Source organism: Cuculus canorus, chromosome 4, assembly GCF_017976375.1.
Source record: "Cuculus canorus isolate bCucCan1 chromosome 4, bCucCan1.pri, whole genome shotgun sequence".
Taxonomy (NCBI): Eukaryota; Metazoa; Chordata; class Aves; order Cuculiformes; family Cuculidae; genus Cuculus; species Cuculus canorus.
The window spans coordinates 61,766,520-61,784,539 of NC_071404.1; the positions used below are offsets into that span (position 1 = coordinate 61,766,520).

The 18,020-nt window shown below is 41.0% G+C and overlaps 1 protein-coding gene across 6 annotated transcripts in view; it reads left to right on the forward strand.

The window, feature by feature from the left end:
• The window catches only part of AFF1 (ALF transcription elongation factor 1), a 111,015-nt gene that overhangs the window by 75,959 nt on the left and 17,036 nt on the right, over positions 1–18,020 (forward strand). For 5 of the 6 annotated variants that reach the window (XM_054064779.1, XM_054064777.1, XM_054064778.1 and 2 more), the window contains 8 exons: positions 2,052–2,138; positions 2,892–2,928; positions 3,314–3,365; positions 8,062–8,116; positions 8,248–8,285; positions 9,327–9,483; positions 12,020–12,931; positions 15,455–15,555. In XM_054064779.1, coding sequence (XP_053920754.1) covers positions 2,052–2,138; positions 2,892–2,928; positions 3,314–3,365; positions 8,062–8,116; positions 8,248–8,285; positions 9,327–9,483; positions 12,020–12,931; positions 15,455–15,555 — 1,439 coding nt within the window. The remainder of the gene's footprint in view (positions 1–2,051; positions 2,139–2,891; positions 2,929–3,313; positions 3,366–8,061; positions 8,117–8,247; positions 8,286–9,326; positions 9,484–12,019; positions 12,932–15,454; positions 15,556–18,020) is intronic. The other variant, XM_054064781.1, reaches the window with a different exon arrangement.

Here is an 18,020-nt window from a genome sequence, read left to right on the forward strand (position 1 = left end):
TGTGATCTGCAAGCCAGTCATACTGAGGAGACAATTCCTTGATGGCAAGTACTCTTCTGGGACACTGAAGTTTTAACAGAAGCATTTGGTTTCTGTGATCACTTGCCTCTGCTTCAGGCTGCAAAATCCTGATGCCTTTATTAGTCTGAAGAAGTTGGTTTGGGGGCAGTGTTTTGACTGAAAGGTAGTTATGTGCAGATGCTCACTAATTTTTCCATGCTGTTTTTAGCATACAGCTAGAGTACTCTGCCTAGAACTACTGCATCCTTTCATGTTTCACCATACATCCTGTTTTCTTGCCTAGTAATTCATAACACTGTTTTTGTAGCAACCACAGGGGAGCGTGTACAAATATGTGAGGAGGTGTAGTGCACTACATTGGGGAGTTTGTCATCTCTTGAAAGATTGCACAGCTAGTGAGTAAAGTGAGCAATGAACTGAACAGTGGGAGGGGAGAAAGGAAAAGGTAAGGGTGGTACCTGTGTGATCAAGTAGTTACCCAGGTTAGTTGTTAGGCTGCTTCCAGTTCTTCTACAGAAATCCCTGCAAATTGCTCTGATCCCTGCTTATAGATACAAAGGTTGCAATGTGATTTCTTTCCCTGTAAATCTATCTATTCCTAATAGATAAGGAAACTAGGGACACTTCTGAACTTGCATATTTGTGCCTTGATGAAAAAAATGGTACTTGTAAATTATGATACAGTAGAGCTCTTCATGCTTCAGTCTGTTTTGTGCCAGAAGTATAAAAATGTGCTTTGCACTGACATGTTCCTCATTAATTTTTTTTCTAAGCCCCTCAGCAAACTGCATGTAGTTCATGCTCATCATGAGATGCATTCAGCATGAACATAATTCTTAACTTTCTGAGCAAAGTGGCAGTATTGTGTTACTCTGCATGCTGCTTTCTTTGGGAAGTTGGCAGGGAACAGCCATGCTGTGTGGGAATGGTGAGTGCAAACCTTAAGCACAGAGGTGATAGGAGGCAAATCCTGAGATAACTATTCCCGGAAAGGCAGTGAGGTTGGCAGACCACGTGAATTCACTTAATTCTTGGAGTGACTATTATGCTCTTCAAGATTTCAGACTTGAGGATCAGGAGTCAAAGAAAGTCCATCTTGTGCAGTTTCAAGAAGGTGGTTTTGAATTTCTGATCTCCAGCTTTCTCAAAGGCCTTGTCTAGATTAACCTCCATTATTTTAGCATGTGTGTAAGACAAAGATCCTTGTCTGTGCTAGGCCTTTCATGTGTGCTCATTGTAGTGCAAGATAAGACTTCAGCACACTTGTCTGGGTTCAGCTGTGGTGCCAGGAGAGGAAGGCTGGAGTCTGATCTCATGTGCCAAGCCCAATCCCATAGCTGTGGTGCTTGTGCTCCGTTTTCACCTGGACCATGGCTGGGCCCAAGAAGCTGGCACCAGGTAGTGATGGTGGGCAAGAGTAAGGGCAGGGGAACAGGGCAGAATGATTTCTAAAGACATAGACTAACACGGAGTCTCTTTTTTTGGTTCAAAACCATGTGCTGTGTCAAAAATGTCTTGATCGGCCAGAGCAAAAGCCAGTGTTTCAGGCAGAATAGCCTGGGCAACAGCTACCTGTCTCTGGCAGACCTCCTTGAGTTATGAAAAGCTTTTCAGAGTGTTGTTGCTGTAAGGGGATATAAGAACTTCCATAATTGGAAAGTCCTGCACTTTGAAAAACCCCAGAACTAGTCATATACAGGTTTTATTTACTTTTCCCTTTATTAACTGTGATAGCTGTAAGGGTGAGGCCTAATCCTGCAAACACAGTAAGTACTCAACTCTCTTCAAGCTTCACTGAGATTGCTGTTACTTGGGCAATGCAAATATGCTTGCCGAAAAGGAGCAAGTCCTCACCACGGTCTGGCTGCTGAGCTCAAAGGAGGGCTTCTTGCTGCGGTACGTCTCTCGGGTTTACAATCAGATCAAGGCAGACTTTTTTTGGTAGATTCATATGAATCTCTTAAGTGTAAAACTTAACCTGTATGCATCAGCAAAAATACTGTAAGCCACTTTTTTCAATCTCTTTCCAGGAAATGACCCACTCATGGCCACCTCCCCTGACAGCTATTCATACGCCTAGTACAGCAGAGACTTCCAAATTTCCATTCCCAACTAAGGTAAAACATCCTCTTCTTGCTATTGCTTTTGATAAATTAGAAGAGAGCTTTCCAGCTCTTGCATTTGTTTTCATCTGATTTGATACATAGATAAAGGCTCTTAGGATAGATTATCATTAGTAGTAGTCAGATAAATTAAAGCAATCTTAAGTTGTATAACATCTGCTTGCAAGACATTGTTTTTCTAAGAATTAGATCAGATTGTGCTTCCAAGTGATTATTTTTGAGTGGACTATGTGGTAGTATAATTACCTTTCCTCTTTTTTATTCTTTAAGAAAGCTTTGTATTTTTAGAGTTGGAAGATGTTTAAGCCAGAGAAGGGAAGGACGAATAACGTTTCAGTGACTTACATGTTTGTTATAATCCTGGGCTTCAAATGTGTCTGCTTTTCAGAAATATTTTAAGCACCTCATCTCTGCAGCATAAAACCCCATTTTATCTTTATTGTCAACAAAAATATTTGCTGACTGTGTTAAACAGAAGCGTTTGGCCACTTTTATAAAATTTTTTTCATTGTTTCTTCAAAATGCGCGTACTGCTAATGCGCTAGCAACACATTTTCTGGTGGCAGTCGCACCTACCACCTCTGTCCATACTAATTTATGTCAGGCCAGCTTAGACTACTGGACACTGTAAAGTCATACTTTGACAAGTTAGAGAAGGTAACACATGGAAAACAAATCATTAGTATGCTGCTATGAAGAAAGCGCTGATTTGTGTTTCTCAATTTGCACCTTGTTCTTTCTTTCTAGGAATCACAACATATTGGATCTGTAGCACAGAATCATAGTAAGTAGAATTCCAATGAAAACACTGTTTTGTATGCATTGACAGATAGTTTTGTGTATTGTATGTTATACTCAAGGAGAACATAAAATATTTACATTGATTAAAGAGCGCAATTTCCTGAATGTTTGAACAATTGAACAGTGTTCAGTTTAGAAAATGTTTAAGAGAATATGTACACTCATTACCTAGATTAATTAAGACAGCAGTACAGCAGAGAACAAACGGTATTTTGTTAGGAAACACAATTTGAGGGATGAATAATCTCAATGGCAAACAATTACGTCCTGGAAGAAAGCGATTGTCTAATCTGATGCTCAGAGATGATAGGGTAAAATATGCTACAAGTGAGGCAAATAAAACAAACTGATTCATTTTTGATTTACAGAACAGTATGATGCACCTTCAAAAACGTTGCCTAGTTCTCAACCAAGAACATCGTAAGTAACGAAACTCAGTTCCCATCTCTACTGTATAGTTACGTAAAAGAACCTGGAATGAATTAAAATTTGGTTTACTTGATGATTCTGAAGGGTTTTATCAGTCTGATTTTTCTCAGAAAACGTCATTGGAGGAAGTTTTCAGCAATAGAAACATTCCTGTTTCATGATTGTAAATACTACGTTAAAAACAAAACAAAGCTGAAGGGAAAAACCCTCCAACTATTAATGTACCAGATTTAAGGTGTTTTTGTACTCTTAATCTGTGTGGCTACTTAACATCTTATCACACTTGGTGCTATTCAAACTACTAATAATGCATTCAACTGACATAAGTTCTAAGGGATACAAAATGAATCTGATCTATTCTGTGTACTGTTTTGAAGTCTGAGTGGTTCTTGTAAGGCTATAGCCAGGAAAGCTTTGAAAATGAGGGGTGAAATTTTAAAGCAATCATATGGTATAACTTTCTGCAATTGCCCAAGGAAAAATTTTTCTGAAAATTTTTGTCTTAATTTTGTTTTTATTTAAAACTAACAAGCAATCAAAACTTTCATGTGGGCACTCTAAAACCTTCATTTTATTTCTAGTAATGTTAGCTAGTTGCAAAATGGAGTGAAGATGAAATTTCTATAGCTTTGCTAAATAGTATTTTTATATTTCTACTTTTCTTTATATATAATTTTCCCCTTCATATTATGAAATATTAGAAGAAAGCTGCTTACAATTTGAGTCTTGGCACAAGATGTTTATGCATAATCACTAAAAATGTTTTACAAGGCCAGAAAAGGGTGCCAACTGATAAATTAGTTGCTCCAACAGAAAATTTTAAGTTGGTGGATAAAATAACTTGGTACTGTCCTTGTAGGTGAATGGTTATCTGTTAATTAGGCTAATTAAAGAAATTGCTTGAAAGTAGTTTTGTGGGGGCTGACATTATTCTTTCAGTATTAACCTGGCCAGATGGCAGCATTGGTATCTTCTGAGCCCCCGAGTAATTAATAGAAATCTTTACATATGTGTAAGGCTAAGGGGTCTGTGTACAAGGATCTTACCAAACTGTTAAACACCTGTTAAATGTTTGTGATTTATAAAGATCTCATTAGTCCATGACTTGCCGTTCCATACGGAAGGCTGCAAACTACAAACTACAAAGCTTATTCCCCTTGTTTTCCTATCGTGAACAATTTAATTGAAAAAAATATCAAAACAAACCCAATCCAAACTGGGCTAGTCACAAGTAAGAGGAAGAGGATCTCTGCATCTTGGTTGAGATTATAGAATTTTGCATTCAAACTCTGTAAGATCTGTAAAACAATGCTTTTCATACTGTTCTAGTCTCATGGAGAGGAGCCCTTGCTGGCTAGGAGTGTGGGACAGTGTTTTGCTGAGCAGTCAACTGCTCACTCATTCCACTCTTTATTTTGTTCCTTCTTCTACCCTTGCTTGGTCCTTCTGAACTATGCTCAAAATTTTCATTGTATTATTCAAAATACTTGTTTCAACTGCTCTAGACTCTACTTTCCTCCTCAGTTACCCTACATCCATCACCTTTATTGCAACTTTTCTCAGTTGCTTATAAAAATCCTTCTAGCACTTGAATCAGTTTTCTAGGCAATAGAGACTTTTAGTGTAGACAAGAATCTGAAAATACCTCGTTCTCGGCCCAAAGGTCCAGAATCACAAATTTGGCATGGTACTTAGCTCTGTCCTTAGCCAACATCTCCTCTCTGCTCAGTGTCCATGACAGCATTTCAGGGCTAATATTCATCTACCAGGGACATGCATACCCATAGTCAGTGAAAGCAGTTGAAGCAGGAGAATTGGGATGGCTTAGGTTTATGTGAAAAATGGATTCAAGCAAGATTTGTCCAAAGAATTCCTCTGTCTTTCCCTTGAACTGATGCATCTCTTCTTTTTTTGTTTTGTTTGTTTTTATCTGCACAACAGAGCTTGCATTCTTTGCCGTTCAAAGTGCAAATGACTGAAAATTCAGCTGTCTAGAGTAGCTCGTGTTACAAAGTGTAATTTGTTAATTAGAAGTCGAAATCCTGTTGCATCTGTGTGCCCAAATTAAGCATTCAGCTTCACAGACCACTTACAGACTGTGCATGGATTTTCCAGAATGCCTTCATTCTTGAACACAGCCTCGAAGCTAGCACCTGGCTGCACTGGAATAGAAGTAGTCCTTTATTTTAAAAGGGGAGGTGCCAAGATCATTCTTGGTGATGCATCTTTAACTCAGCTGGCAGAGAGAGGCCAGCCTGTGCTTTCAGTGAGGTGGTTTGGCAAGCAATGTTAATTTTAGTCCTGCTTCTCTCAATAAAAGAGCTCTTTTTAAATAGCTTTTACAGGGAGATGGATGGTGTATATAAAAGCTGCAAACAAACAGGTCCTGCAAATGAAAATTTGGTGTCTATTAAGTCCTGAGCTAATTAAAGCATTACAGTTATTAAAGCAGATTTATTTTCTTTAACGAGGCTATTTAACAAATTGTTTTGGGGAAGCTGGCTTTGTCTTTCCTTGCAGAAGTATGACTCGTTTAAAGTTTTAGTATTCTACTTTGGTCCTTGTTTGAACTGGAAGTAGTTGCAGTGTTCTTTTATGCTGATGCATTTTATTTACCAGCAGCTCAGGTGAAAAAGGCCATCGTTGTTTATTACAAAGAGGTAAATCAGATTTAAAAGAAGATCTAGTGTTTCCTTGCATTATCCTGTTTCCTCTAAAGGAAATGTATCTATAGTCCACAATTCTTAAAGCAAAACTAACCAACCAAGAACTCTATTTATCATCTCTGGCAGTCTGCTTGCTATAACCTTTGAAGGACTACTTCCCTGAGCGGTCTGGGAAAAAAATAATAATTGAGATGCCATTAGACATCTGGCCAAGCTGCCCAGAAGTGGGGAGAATTAATGTATTGTTGTTCTTTTTTCCTTTTTTTGTCTCAATGAACTGGAAGTGCACTTTGGCTCTAGCCCACAAGCAAAGTTGGCATGTGTGGGATTGCTGCATGCTGTTTACCTTCTGTAGGAAATTTAGGGGCTTCATTCTCAAGGTGGTGTCTCATAGCGTTTCCCTTCAGTGTTTACTCCAAAAGAAGAGGCAAGAGGTGGTTTCCACCAAGGTGTGTGAGAAAATGAGGTAGTGGATGCTGGGAGATAGAGGAGGGATAATCACAGGGGAATGACAAAGTCAAAACGCTTGAATAAAGAAAGCGCATAGTGAGTGTAGTAGAGCCCTTCTGGCACAGAGAGCCTCTTCTGCATCAGTGAGAGGAACTTGAGGTCTGTGGGGTCAGTATAGGACGTGTCACCTCAGCAGGAGGGGTTGGCTTTGTAATGGTAGACACAGGAAACCTTTGGGGTTTCTTCATGCTGTCTGACTCTGTGGGCAAGAGCAGTTTCATCAGTTCCGGTTTGTGAAATTGTTCACTGTGAGACCATGGCCAGCTTTGGCAGTAAACGTGGTCCTAGTCCAATAAAAGTATCTCTGTGCATGTCATCTGCTTTGGTATGAGTGTAAAATAATTTGTCTAGTTAGTGGGGATTGTGTTTAAATTAAAAAAATAACTTTTTATTCGCAGTTTTACTCACTTGTCAATGAATCATAAAACCGAACTGCTCACAGCCATTTAGAGGTGACCCACAGAGCATAAATTTTTCACTTTGTTCATAATTTGTTATGAAGGCTTGAAAGAGTGTGAAGGTTTGTGTAGTTTTCCTTTTTGTAACAAGCGCCGGGAACACTAAATCTGTCCCTACTTTTCCAAGGTGATGTGGTTCACTGGGGATCTTTCATACTTGTTTTCTTCATACAAAATATGTTGTCATGAGGGGCTGGAGACTTATTTTTCTTACTTGAGTATGAGAAAAAAATATCACAGAGAGCCCTTAGTATAAAATAAGGTTGAAATATACAGATTTTTTAACTGATTGATTAAAATCCCCATCTCAGTTCCCAAGCTTTCTATTCCATTTTTAGAATGACACTTGTTTAATTCTCTGGGTTGAGGAGTTGGTCTCCAGCTACTTTCAAGATTTGAGTCGCTATACTTTTGAACACCAAGTTTTCCCTGTCTGTTCCAGCTCCTTTTGGGATACCTGCCCAAAGAGGGGGGTAGCAGTTTGGGAGAACTTTGTGTCCCTTCCCACACATCCTTCCTTTACCCTTTTGAAAACCTCAGTAATACATTGAAATTGCAAGCAGTAGTTACCACCTGCAGGCAGAGGATTAAATTGTTTTGAAAACATTTGCAGACAGCCTGCTCTCAGCTCTATCAATCTGAACTCAGACTCTTCCATCATGCTCTGCTGTGTTAGTGTGTTAGTTAACCTTTGTTGGCTGTGTTAGTTAACCTTTATTGGCTGTGTTAGTGTGATAGGTAACCTTCGTTGAGGAGCATTCCCATCACAGAACCTTGTCTTTGTTGTCTGTAGCTGGCAGCCAATGATAGTGAGTTCCATTGCAATCTGTCCTGAGATTGATTGGAAAGCACAGTAAAATACCTAGGTTGTTTGTTATCACTTTATCATTTATTCAGGTAATGATAGTGTTTAGCAAATAGAGCGTGCAAAGTGTTCAGAAAGGATGTGGGAGGTTGATTTGTTTTGGCAAACGCAAAACAAGTCTTTTTGAGTGTCTACTGCTTGAAAATGTGTTTGCCTTGGCTGATATTTGTCTTCTGGTTGTCTTTCAGAATTCTCCAGGATGACCTGCAGCTCAGTGATAGTGAAGAGAGTGGTGACGACCAAGTCAGTTTTAGATATTTTATACACTAGGCACACAGACATCCCTTTAAATCATCATGACTTGTTGCATTGTTCTCAGTTCCTTAAGCTAACTTTTCCTCCCCCTCTCCTCTTTGTTTTTGTGAACAAAACAGGTTGTTGAAAAGCCACCTTATTCACTTCCTCCTCCAAGGTACACATTTGTTCCCAAACTACTAGCTAGACAAAATAAGGAGGAAAACAAAACTATGTTTTATATATGGAGTATATGGTATATATGGGGTATGGGTTCCTGGTTTCCTCTTGTAGATACAGGCTTTGGTTCTTAGCTGCCTGAAGCTGCTGTTGAAAATTGGCTTTAATTGTGTGGAGTTTTATGTACAGCTCCAATTAGAAATTTATAATCCAGGCATGCTAGATTTTGCCTATGAACCAGAATTCTATTTCCCCAACTGTTCATATTCTTCAAGCACAGGGTAATGGTCTACAAAGTCAGACTTGCAGAAGGGCACACCACTTCTTGGCATGATCTGCATCTCTGCGAGCTCTTGAAATAGTGTTCTCATTGTATCAGTCTGGATCAGCAAGGAGCTGGCCTCCAAATCATGCAAATCTGTTGATACATCTTGATTTTGCAAGCCCATTTCAAAACAAAAAGAAGCTGTGCATAAAAGTCACAACTGTCCCTCAGTTCCTTCCATTCCCACTGTCAGTGCTGGAGGAAAACAGTTTTGAGTAGGGTAAAGGTTTTGCAAAAATATGCTGCTGCTTGAAAAGACTGTTAACAAAATGGTTCAGCACCTTGACCAAGTAACACAGATGAACAAGTGAAAACTTAACGGGGAGATACTAAACAGAGAAACCATCCTGGAATGCATGTTTGTTTTGTTAGCCTTTATTGGAAATTTTTCTTTTGAGGGTTGGGCTTTCAGAAGAGCACTTAGCAATTTGTTGTTTTTCAAATTTTGGTTTGCTAAGTGCAGCTTCATATGGTAGCAGTGATGTCCTGCTTATGTGTTTGTCTGATTGGGTTGAAATGGAAGATTTTATTAATTCTAGCCTTTTTTTATTCTGCTCCTTTATCTTTTGAGTATGGCAGTGTATTCCTTTGGCCTTCTGTCCTCTCCATGCCAAAATAAGGGTTTCAGTTTTATTTTTGAATCCTGCCATGTCAATACAATGAGCAACCTTCACCTGTGCTGCTTCCTAATGTTGTCTCATGGTGGCCTTGCAGTGTCCCGCAGTCCCAGCCCAGGATTGTGGCTTCAGCACATTCCAGCAGCCCAGAGTCAGGGAGCATCAGTGACTCAGACAGTTCTTCAGACTCTGAGACGGAAAGCAACTCGAGTGGCAGTGAAGCAAATGACCCTCCAAGAGCGTCAGCACCTGAGGTAAATACAGATAAAATATAGAAGTTGCTAAATACAGCCTCTTGTCTCAATCTCTCTGGGAGAGACTGTAAACCTGAAATATAGTCATTGTTCAGGTGTTCCCTTGACATCTTTGCTGCATCATCCGACTTTTCTTGGCCTTTTCTTCCATTCTAGAGTTTGTCAGTTACATAACTCTTAGTAATAGCATAATTAGACTTTTGTGTCTAACCTTGAAATGTTGCCTCTTCTCCTTTGACATTGACTAGTGCTCCTGGAGGAATTAGTGCCTTCGCTAGTGAGACACAAGCAAGGTGCAGATGAGAAGCATGGCCTGTCTGGGGTGTTTGCTGCTCGTCTCTGCAGCTTTTCTGGGTGCCAAGACTATGGGCTGCTTTGGGGCAAGACCAGCTTCCTGATCCATTAAGAGGAACTGCTGCCTCCTTGCAGCTCCTGTGTGTAAGTGACAGATTCAGCCTCTCTCAGATCAAAGTTGAAGTGAATCGGCCCTGCTGGAATGTGCTCAGACTTGCTTCTATTGAATTTGGCTTGGATAGTGCTGCACTGGCATTTCTGAGGCTATTATTGGGAAAAGCAGACAAACAGAAGTTGATGCCTTAAAGTTTCATAATTGAGACCACGCATTTTTTAAAAATCTGTTGCAGAAGTGCTTGTATCCCATGGTTTCAAATAGCTCCTCCACTATGCAAAACTTTCTCAGGCCAATGGAAAGTGCATGGTTATATCCTATGGACCACAGCTGACGTAAACGAATCTGCTGACAGTTTTAAGGTACTCTCACAAAGCCCAGAAACCTTGTCGTTTTTCTCCCATACTCCCGAGCCCTATCTTTCCTTTCTTTTACCTTAGAAGCACATGTATAGGGAGAATTTTAAGTGCATAAAACAGGATTTGAGAAGGCATATCTTTTCATCTTGCATCTAGTACGCTTTACTCTCTCGTAGTTCAGTTACAGACCTTTCCCTCTGCAATGTTAATGTCTTTGGAATGAAAAAGATGTTGTACTTCTGTTTTTTTACCAAATCCTATCTGGCTTTTCCTGAACATACTGGTTTGTAAGAACCTTCTCACTCTAATGAAATCCTAGCTATTTGCCATTGACCATTTTATCCTTTTTTATTCAGCTAACTGTTCATCTGTAGTGCTCAAGGAGCGAGTCAGTGCACATGGCCCTTTTGTTTATAGTCAGTTCTTCACATGCAAAAGCACAGAATTTAAGACCTATAAGCAATAGTTCCTTCTTTTTTAAAAAAGTCTCTTACTCTCTGTGTTTGGAAAACCTTATGAAAACCCATATAATGGTGTAGAGTACAAATAAGACAAGCCAGAAAAAGATCAGAGTATGTCACTTTCTGATGGTTACCTACATTATAAACCAAAGTCTTTTGGCCATATTTTTATAGTGTTTGACCAAAATAAAAATGCTCTTCGGTAGCTGATAAGTTAAAATTCTAATTAAAATAAAGAAGATTAGTGTAATTTGATAAGTATGATGGAATTAGTAATTTAATTTTACTTACAGACCCATGGTAAACCTAAACTCTGTTTTTTAAACCAGATTTCTGGACTGGCTCACTCAAAAGCAATTGAAGACATGTTTCATTTACCCATGTGTTCTGGATCGAATCTGGATAGAGAAGAAAATCATGGCAGAAGGGATTCATCATTAGTGTGGAAAGCCTTTCATGTACTAGGCTTTCTATTTTCAGGGGAGAGTTGTGGTTCTTCTCAGAAGTGAGAGTTGTGACCGGGGAGAATTGGTGAAGATGGGAGTGTAGCTGTGCTCTGATGGTGCCCAGATAATGACATATGCATTTCAGTGATGCTGACACATATGATTAGGCAGGGCTTGTAAGCAGCTGCATTCTGTTGTGACTCCAGAGGCCTTCACACCTTGATTGTTGTTTGTCTCGCTTGATCCACACAGGAGCCAGCATTTGGATTGTGTAGGCAGCGGACTTGGAAGAGCCTGTACTTGACATGCTAGCTATACAATTTTTTTTGTAAATGTTTTTGTTTTGGTTTGGTTTGGTTTTTTTTTCAGTTAAACCACAGGAGCCTGACAGTCTACCTGTCTGACTTCAATGAGATGTGGTAGCTGGCACAGCTTCTTGTTCGTTTTGAGAGCGGGGCTGTGAGCAAATAACTTTCCAAAGGAGTTGGGAGGGCAGTACCTAATCCATTTTTATATCTGCTGCTTTTTTTAATATAATGTCTAATTGTGCAACAATGTTGATTAGTGGCAAACCAAGATGAAGCTTTCCTGTAGACTGGTCTTTTACTGAGTGACAGGTAGGGCTGTGAAAGGAGTGTTGTGCAACGCATTTGACTCATCCTGTGCAAAAAAGACATCTGTATGTCTGAAATAAGTGTTGATGTGCACATGCTAGAGCATCCTCACTGCCCCGTGATCTTTCACTTTCAAGGTCTTCTAGCAGCAAGGGGAAATTTGTCTGAGTTCTGTTAAGCTGTGCTAGGATGGAAGTATAATATCAAGGCATCAACCTTCATCCTTCCTTTCTATTTTTGTCTGCAGCCCGACCCACCAACTTCTAATAAGTGGCAGCTAGACAACTGGCTAACCAAGGTGAATCCACCAGCAGTGCCAGCAGAGATTCTCAGCGAAATTGCCCATGGGGATGGACATGAGAAAGACAAGGAGCACGGGCAGGGCATCAGCAGCTATTCCTTCCACCAGCATGCTGAGCCAAGGGAGTCTCATCACAAGAGCTCTGGCCAAGTGGCCAGAACTCCTCAGGACACTCATCTTCCAACCAAACGCAGTTGTCAGAAGTCTGTGCATGCTGAGGAGCCCTTTCCCAGGCAGACTGTGGGTATCAAAGGGCCTGGTAAGGCCCGAGTGCATGAAGGGCCCAAGGGAAGCCTGAAGGTGGAGAATGACCCTGGTTCTTTTGACATCAGAGACCAGTCTTCCAGAGACAAGCCAAAAGCCAAAACGAAAGGAAAGCCAAAATCCAGTGACAGAAGAGACCCGAAACTGTCAATGCAAGAGCCCTCTGAGAACCGAAAGCAGAAGAGCTTCCACCAGGCTAATGCGAAACTCTGCTTGGACCCCCAGCTCATGAGAGATGTTTTGCTTGGCAGTGCCCAGGAGAATCTCGTTCTCAGTCCCCTTCCTCAAGACCAGGGCACAACCCACACCAGGACTAGTGGTCACAGGCCTGCTGTTGTGGCCAAAGAGAATTTCCACAAGGAGAAACTTACCTTGCATATCATGGAGAAGTTGTCCTCATCAGTGAGGGACTCCCCTTTCCCTCAGTCCCTCACTGTAAAAATAGATCTCCCTCTCCTATTAAGAGTCCCCCAGCCTCCTGGCAAAGACAGTCATCAGAAGAGAGCAGAGGCCAAGGAACTCCCCAATGCAAGGAAGCAGGACTTAGAGAGGAAATCTGTGAATGCTCCTTCCAAGTCCCTTCAAAAGAGGAAGGTGAGGGATGGAGCTGGGTTTGTACAAGAACCAAGGTGGTGCTTGGAAAATCCCATGCAAAGAGTTCATTTCTGCTTCACAAGTTGGGAGTGGACCCATTACGCTCCTATTATAAAGGTGTTAGCCAGCATCTAAAGGGAATGTGTATCAAAACTGTCCACAGATATTCCTTGTTGGTGGCAAGTCCCCTGCAGAGCAAGTGAAAAGTCCTATAAGCTAACATATGCTTCAGTGTTTTAAAACGCTTTTGCTGTGTTTTCTTGAAATGCTAGTTTTCTCAGACAACAAAATCCCAGCCCTCCTCTATCAGGAGAGCTTTTGAAAGCAGGCTGTTGAGACACGTGGCTCGCCAACCCCCTGGTAGCATTTGTGGGTTTTTCCAAGTTTCAACCCAAGGAGAGAGGTTTGTTTGGCTGTGGTGATCCGTCCCCATACAACCCCTTTAAAATCAGCACAGTATCCGAAGGACTTCCCAGGTTGTGCAGCCATCTACAATATCTTTTCAATGTCTGTTGTGTGAGAGCACCTTACCTGCAGTTTGTGAGGGTGGCCAGAGGGAGAATTGACCCAGGCAACCCTGGTCTGTGATTTTCCATTTTGTCCATATATGCATCTTCTGCTGCCTTTAGCCATTCAGCCTCAATCTGTGTAGTCTGTTCCTGTGTAGTCTTGTTTATTTCTATGAAACAGTTGTGATTGCTTGCTTATGCAAAGAGGAATGACTTCTGAGAGTGTGAACTCTTGTTGTTAGTAGGGATGATCGCAGCAGCCCCCTACCTTTTGCTTTTCTGTAAATGCAGGTTTTAACTGACCCAGCACTGCTATTAACAACCATCACTAAAGACTCCTTTGGATCTCACTGCTTGGACAAATGCAGAGAAAACTTTGATTTTCCCTCAAATTGCTGTGATGCTAGCAGCAATGCTAGTGTATCCAGTAAGGGGCTTTCCAGGGACTCCTTTGCAGAGTCCTTCAACTATAATAATTGTTCTGCCTTGAATTACAAGACAGCCATTTATTTAACAGAGATAGTAGTTACTCCCAAGTGTTTTTTTGAAAGCTAACTCCCACAGGGGACTATAAATATATTTCTAGCCAGCTGATTCAGCTGCACAAAGAATTGGCTGCAGTCCAATTCCAGAGGTATTCATTGTGGGTAGTTCAGTGCCTGTATACCTTTTTGGCCCTCCTCACAGAGCAGGTAGCTTAGCATGTGTGAGTGAATAACCTTGATTCTTACATACGTTTTGTTTAGTCTTGTCATTTTCTGAACTTCCCATAGTTGTGGGGGTGAACTTGAGAAGAGCAGGGAAATGGTGAAGAAATCTGAGAGACCCCAGCAGTCCTCCCTTGCTTGCAGAGCGGCAAGTGAAAGGCAAACGGACAGACAGTAAATCTGTCCTGTTGTCTCAAAGACCGAAGACAGGAGTTATTTGATGTCAGACATGTCTTCCTCAGTCTGAGTGTCTGATTGCAGGAAAACCTAACTCAGAGCCTTACTGTCTGGATTATGTCAGCATGCATCAGTGTCCTTGGAGGCTCTGGTGTCAATGCAGCCATCTAGATGAGGTTATCTTTTGCGGTAGTGTGGAGCTCAACCTGAGAAATGGTTTAAAGACATGACCCAGGTGCAGGAACCTTGCCCTGAACACCCCGTCAGAGCTAGACTGTGCTGAGCACAACCCACTGAACTCCACCACAGCAGCAGCAACCTGGATTTAGTCTCAGGAGAGAGACAGTCCTAGAATGCTTTTGGCTACCAGCAGGCACGCTATGGGTAACACTGACTGATAAATGCAAGGAGGTTTGTTTTCTTGGTTTATAGCAAATGATTCTGAAGTTTTTCATTCGAGTGAGCTGATGATATGCATGCTTGGTGTTTAAGATCTATGTAGGGCAAATAAGTATTATTTATTACTTTTCTGCCTAAATAGTTCCTGTTCTTCTGGAAGACAACGGAAGCAGTTTTATCTGACTGTTTAAAATGTTACCTGTATGGAATTCATGTTAATAAAACCAAGAACCTTTGCTCATCTAGGGAATCTGAGTGATATAACTCTTCTGTCAATGCAATTTTTTCTTTCCCTCTGATAAGGCATACCACAACACAGAGAATTGCTTCCAGCTCATGACTTTGCCATGAGGAATCTGAATATGTTTCTGTACAATTCATATTAAGTAGGAGAAAAAAGCCCATCAAGAACAGATTAAGTGCTTATCTTCAGCAGTGGAAGTGCTTTAATTTTTATTTCTGTTGCCAACAAGAGGATTAGCAGTTCATCCTTGCTACTACAAAATAATTAATCTGTCCAAGCAAAAGCTGATAAAATGTTGGTTTAGGATTTCAGTGAGTGTTATCAGTGAGCCGGAAATATGTATCTGCTGTGTGCTGGGTTTCCACTTTGTCAGTTCCAATATCTTTTCTTTTTTTTTAACCAGAATCAAACTTGGTTGTGTTGGTCTGTACTTTACATGAACTTTCAAAGTCTGAGTGATTTTTTTTTTCTTTTTTCTTCCTGTTAGAGGGAAATGGAGAAGGAGGTTAATAGGAAGAAAATGAAATCAGAGAAAGAAACAAAAGCATTGCAGTCTTCAGTTAACACAGACTCCAATAAAAAATGGAAGTGAGTATACGGTGGTGGGTGACAGAGAGATGTGTGAAACTGAATCTTTCTTAAAAAGGATAAGACAAAGAACTTTACTTCCAGTCCTTAGACTTGTGACTTTGCTTATATTATAACATAATGTGCCTTCTGACACTTAATCTGCTGCAGATTTGTTGTTACATCCTGGAACCATCCACATGGCTATGGGAATATAATTTACTTTTTTGTTTGCTGCAGGTGTGAAGTGATACCTGAGCGTCACCTATCTTCCTTCCTCTTCTTAATGCTGAGGATTATGGTTCTAATCATTCAGGCATAAGCTGATGTTTCAGTGGCTGGTCATCCTTCCATACTCTAGCTCCACTGCTGCAGAATCATTGAATATTATAGCATTTGTCCTGAATTCTAGCAGTTGAGATGGGAATGAACACTTCAGTATCTTAAACATGAACTTGTCCATTCTGCAGCTTATGTTGCTGTGTACTCCGATCCATATATTGCACGTAGGTCAAAGAATTTTTTTATGCTGGAGGAAATTTTTTGCGAGAAGCGCCTGTGCTACTTCTCCTTCCAAGCTGGTAGGTAGCCAACTGCTGTCTTTCAGAGCAGAGGCAGGAAACAAATCTGTACAAAACCACTTTATTTTTGAGCTGCAAACAGCGTGGTAGACTGTCTTCCTGCTGGGATGCAGGAGTTGTTTCACCTTGTCCAGACTATATTAGTGGCAATTTATTGGCATGTTGTTGCCCTAGATGATCTGGAAGGTGGTAACTGTTCTGTGAGGAGTAAGGTAAGTTTGTTCTGCATGATCGTTTAAAGGTTTTAGGAGATGGCAAGAGAACTTGTCATCCATTTGAAGAAGTCCTCTGCTTATTGCAGGATGGAGGTGGATTAGATGACCTTTAAAGGTGTCTTCCAGCCTAAATGATTCTGTGACCTACTTTTTCTTTGCCTGTGCCTTCCTATTCTGGGTTCTGCTGTCATACTTATTTTGGGGAGGTTTGTTCTTTCACTGTGTGGGAAGCAACAGAAAAGTTTTTATCAGGTTCAGGACACCTTGAAAGTGTGTTGAAAGTTCTTAGTCTTTGTAAGGTGAGAAGATGATGTGAACACATTTTGCACGTGGAGAAACTGAGATCCAGGCAAGTTGAGTTGTTTGCTCAGACTCCCACTACAAACATGTGAAATAGCTGCAAATGTGGGCAAGAAGTCATGACTCTTGTTCCCGTGACTGAGTAGTCATGGCCACAGCAGAGAGTTCTGGCAGCCTCTTGGGAAAGGATACTGTACTAAGTGTAACTGTATACCCGTAAATTTTGACTTGGGTATCCTTGCTGTTTTCTTAACTGAAGAAGTCCTGATGATAGAAGGAAGTCAGATGTTAATGTTGATACTGTCTACTCCCTCAGCTGCTTTTGCCATCGCCAGTTACAAACTTTGAATAGCACTTACCTGCTAGTGCACATGGTGTCTGTGCTAGGTGGGACATGTCATCTTACAGCTGAGAAGACAGAGGTGGATGTGGTGGATATTGCAGAACCCCATTTTCTCACTTCGCTTCTGTGTGAGGCTGCTGAACTGGAATACTGCATGGATATGTAACTCCCTCTTTCTCTAACCAAACCAAGATGCTGCAGCACCAATAGGCTTTTAACTGTGACTGGCCCAAATTTGCATAGGGATGGAATGTGCAAAGCCTGGTCCAGAAAACAAATTTGTATATATAGATAGGTAGGGAGCATTTCCCTTGTCCATTAAAATCATCTTGTTATCTTTGTCTTTTTTGTATGTGACCTAACAGACACATGACCATCATGCCTTTTGAATCATGACTTTGGAATTTCAAGTGGCCTTTATTGCCAGGAATTTTTCATTTATTGCAGTATAGCATTTGCAGTGTTTCTGGTAGATGTGTTGAAACTTAACCTGTAATTTGCATATCAGTGTACTGCCACAGCACTTTTGGCAAGGTCTTTGCTAGGGCCTGCTTCCAAGAGCATGTCTTCAAGTGGGCAGTGTTCCCAGAGTGGAGGCTTGTGCATCAGTCATGGGCTATTGCATTCAATTCCGGCTTGCTTATGGCTTGAATTTGAGGTCTTGACTTTGATTAGTATGTAGCATTGTCCTGACAGTGAATGAACTGCTTTTCTGCAGAGAAATTAAAGCAGTGAGACACTGGGACTAACATATAGTTGGAGGAAAGGAAATTTCAGCTGTGGTAACAATGGAAAGGTTTTAGTTCTGGGATACATTCCTCCGTTTTTTCTCCTCAGTGAAAATGAGCACCCCTTTTAGTCATTTTCTGCCTTTTGGAGTAGGAAGAATAAGGATGCATTTTGGGGAAGAGAGGGCTCTGGATCAGGCCAGGGGATGCTGCTGTGCTCTATGTAAAGTGGTCCTCCCTGGAGCATCAGCCGTACCAGATTAGTGAAGCTGGGGAGCTTGTGTGAAGTGAGTAGGGACTGTAGCATGGGAAAAGTGGG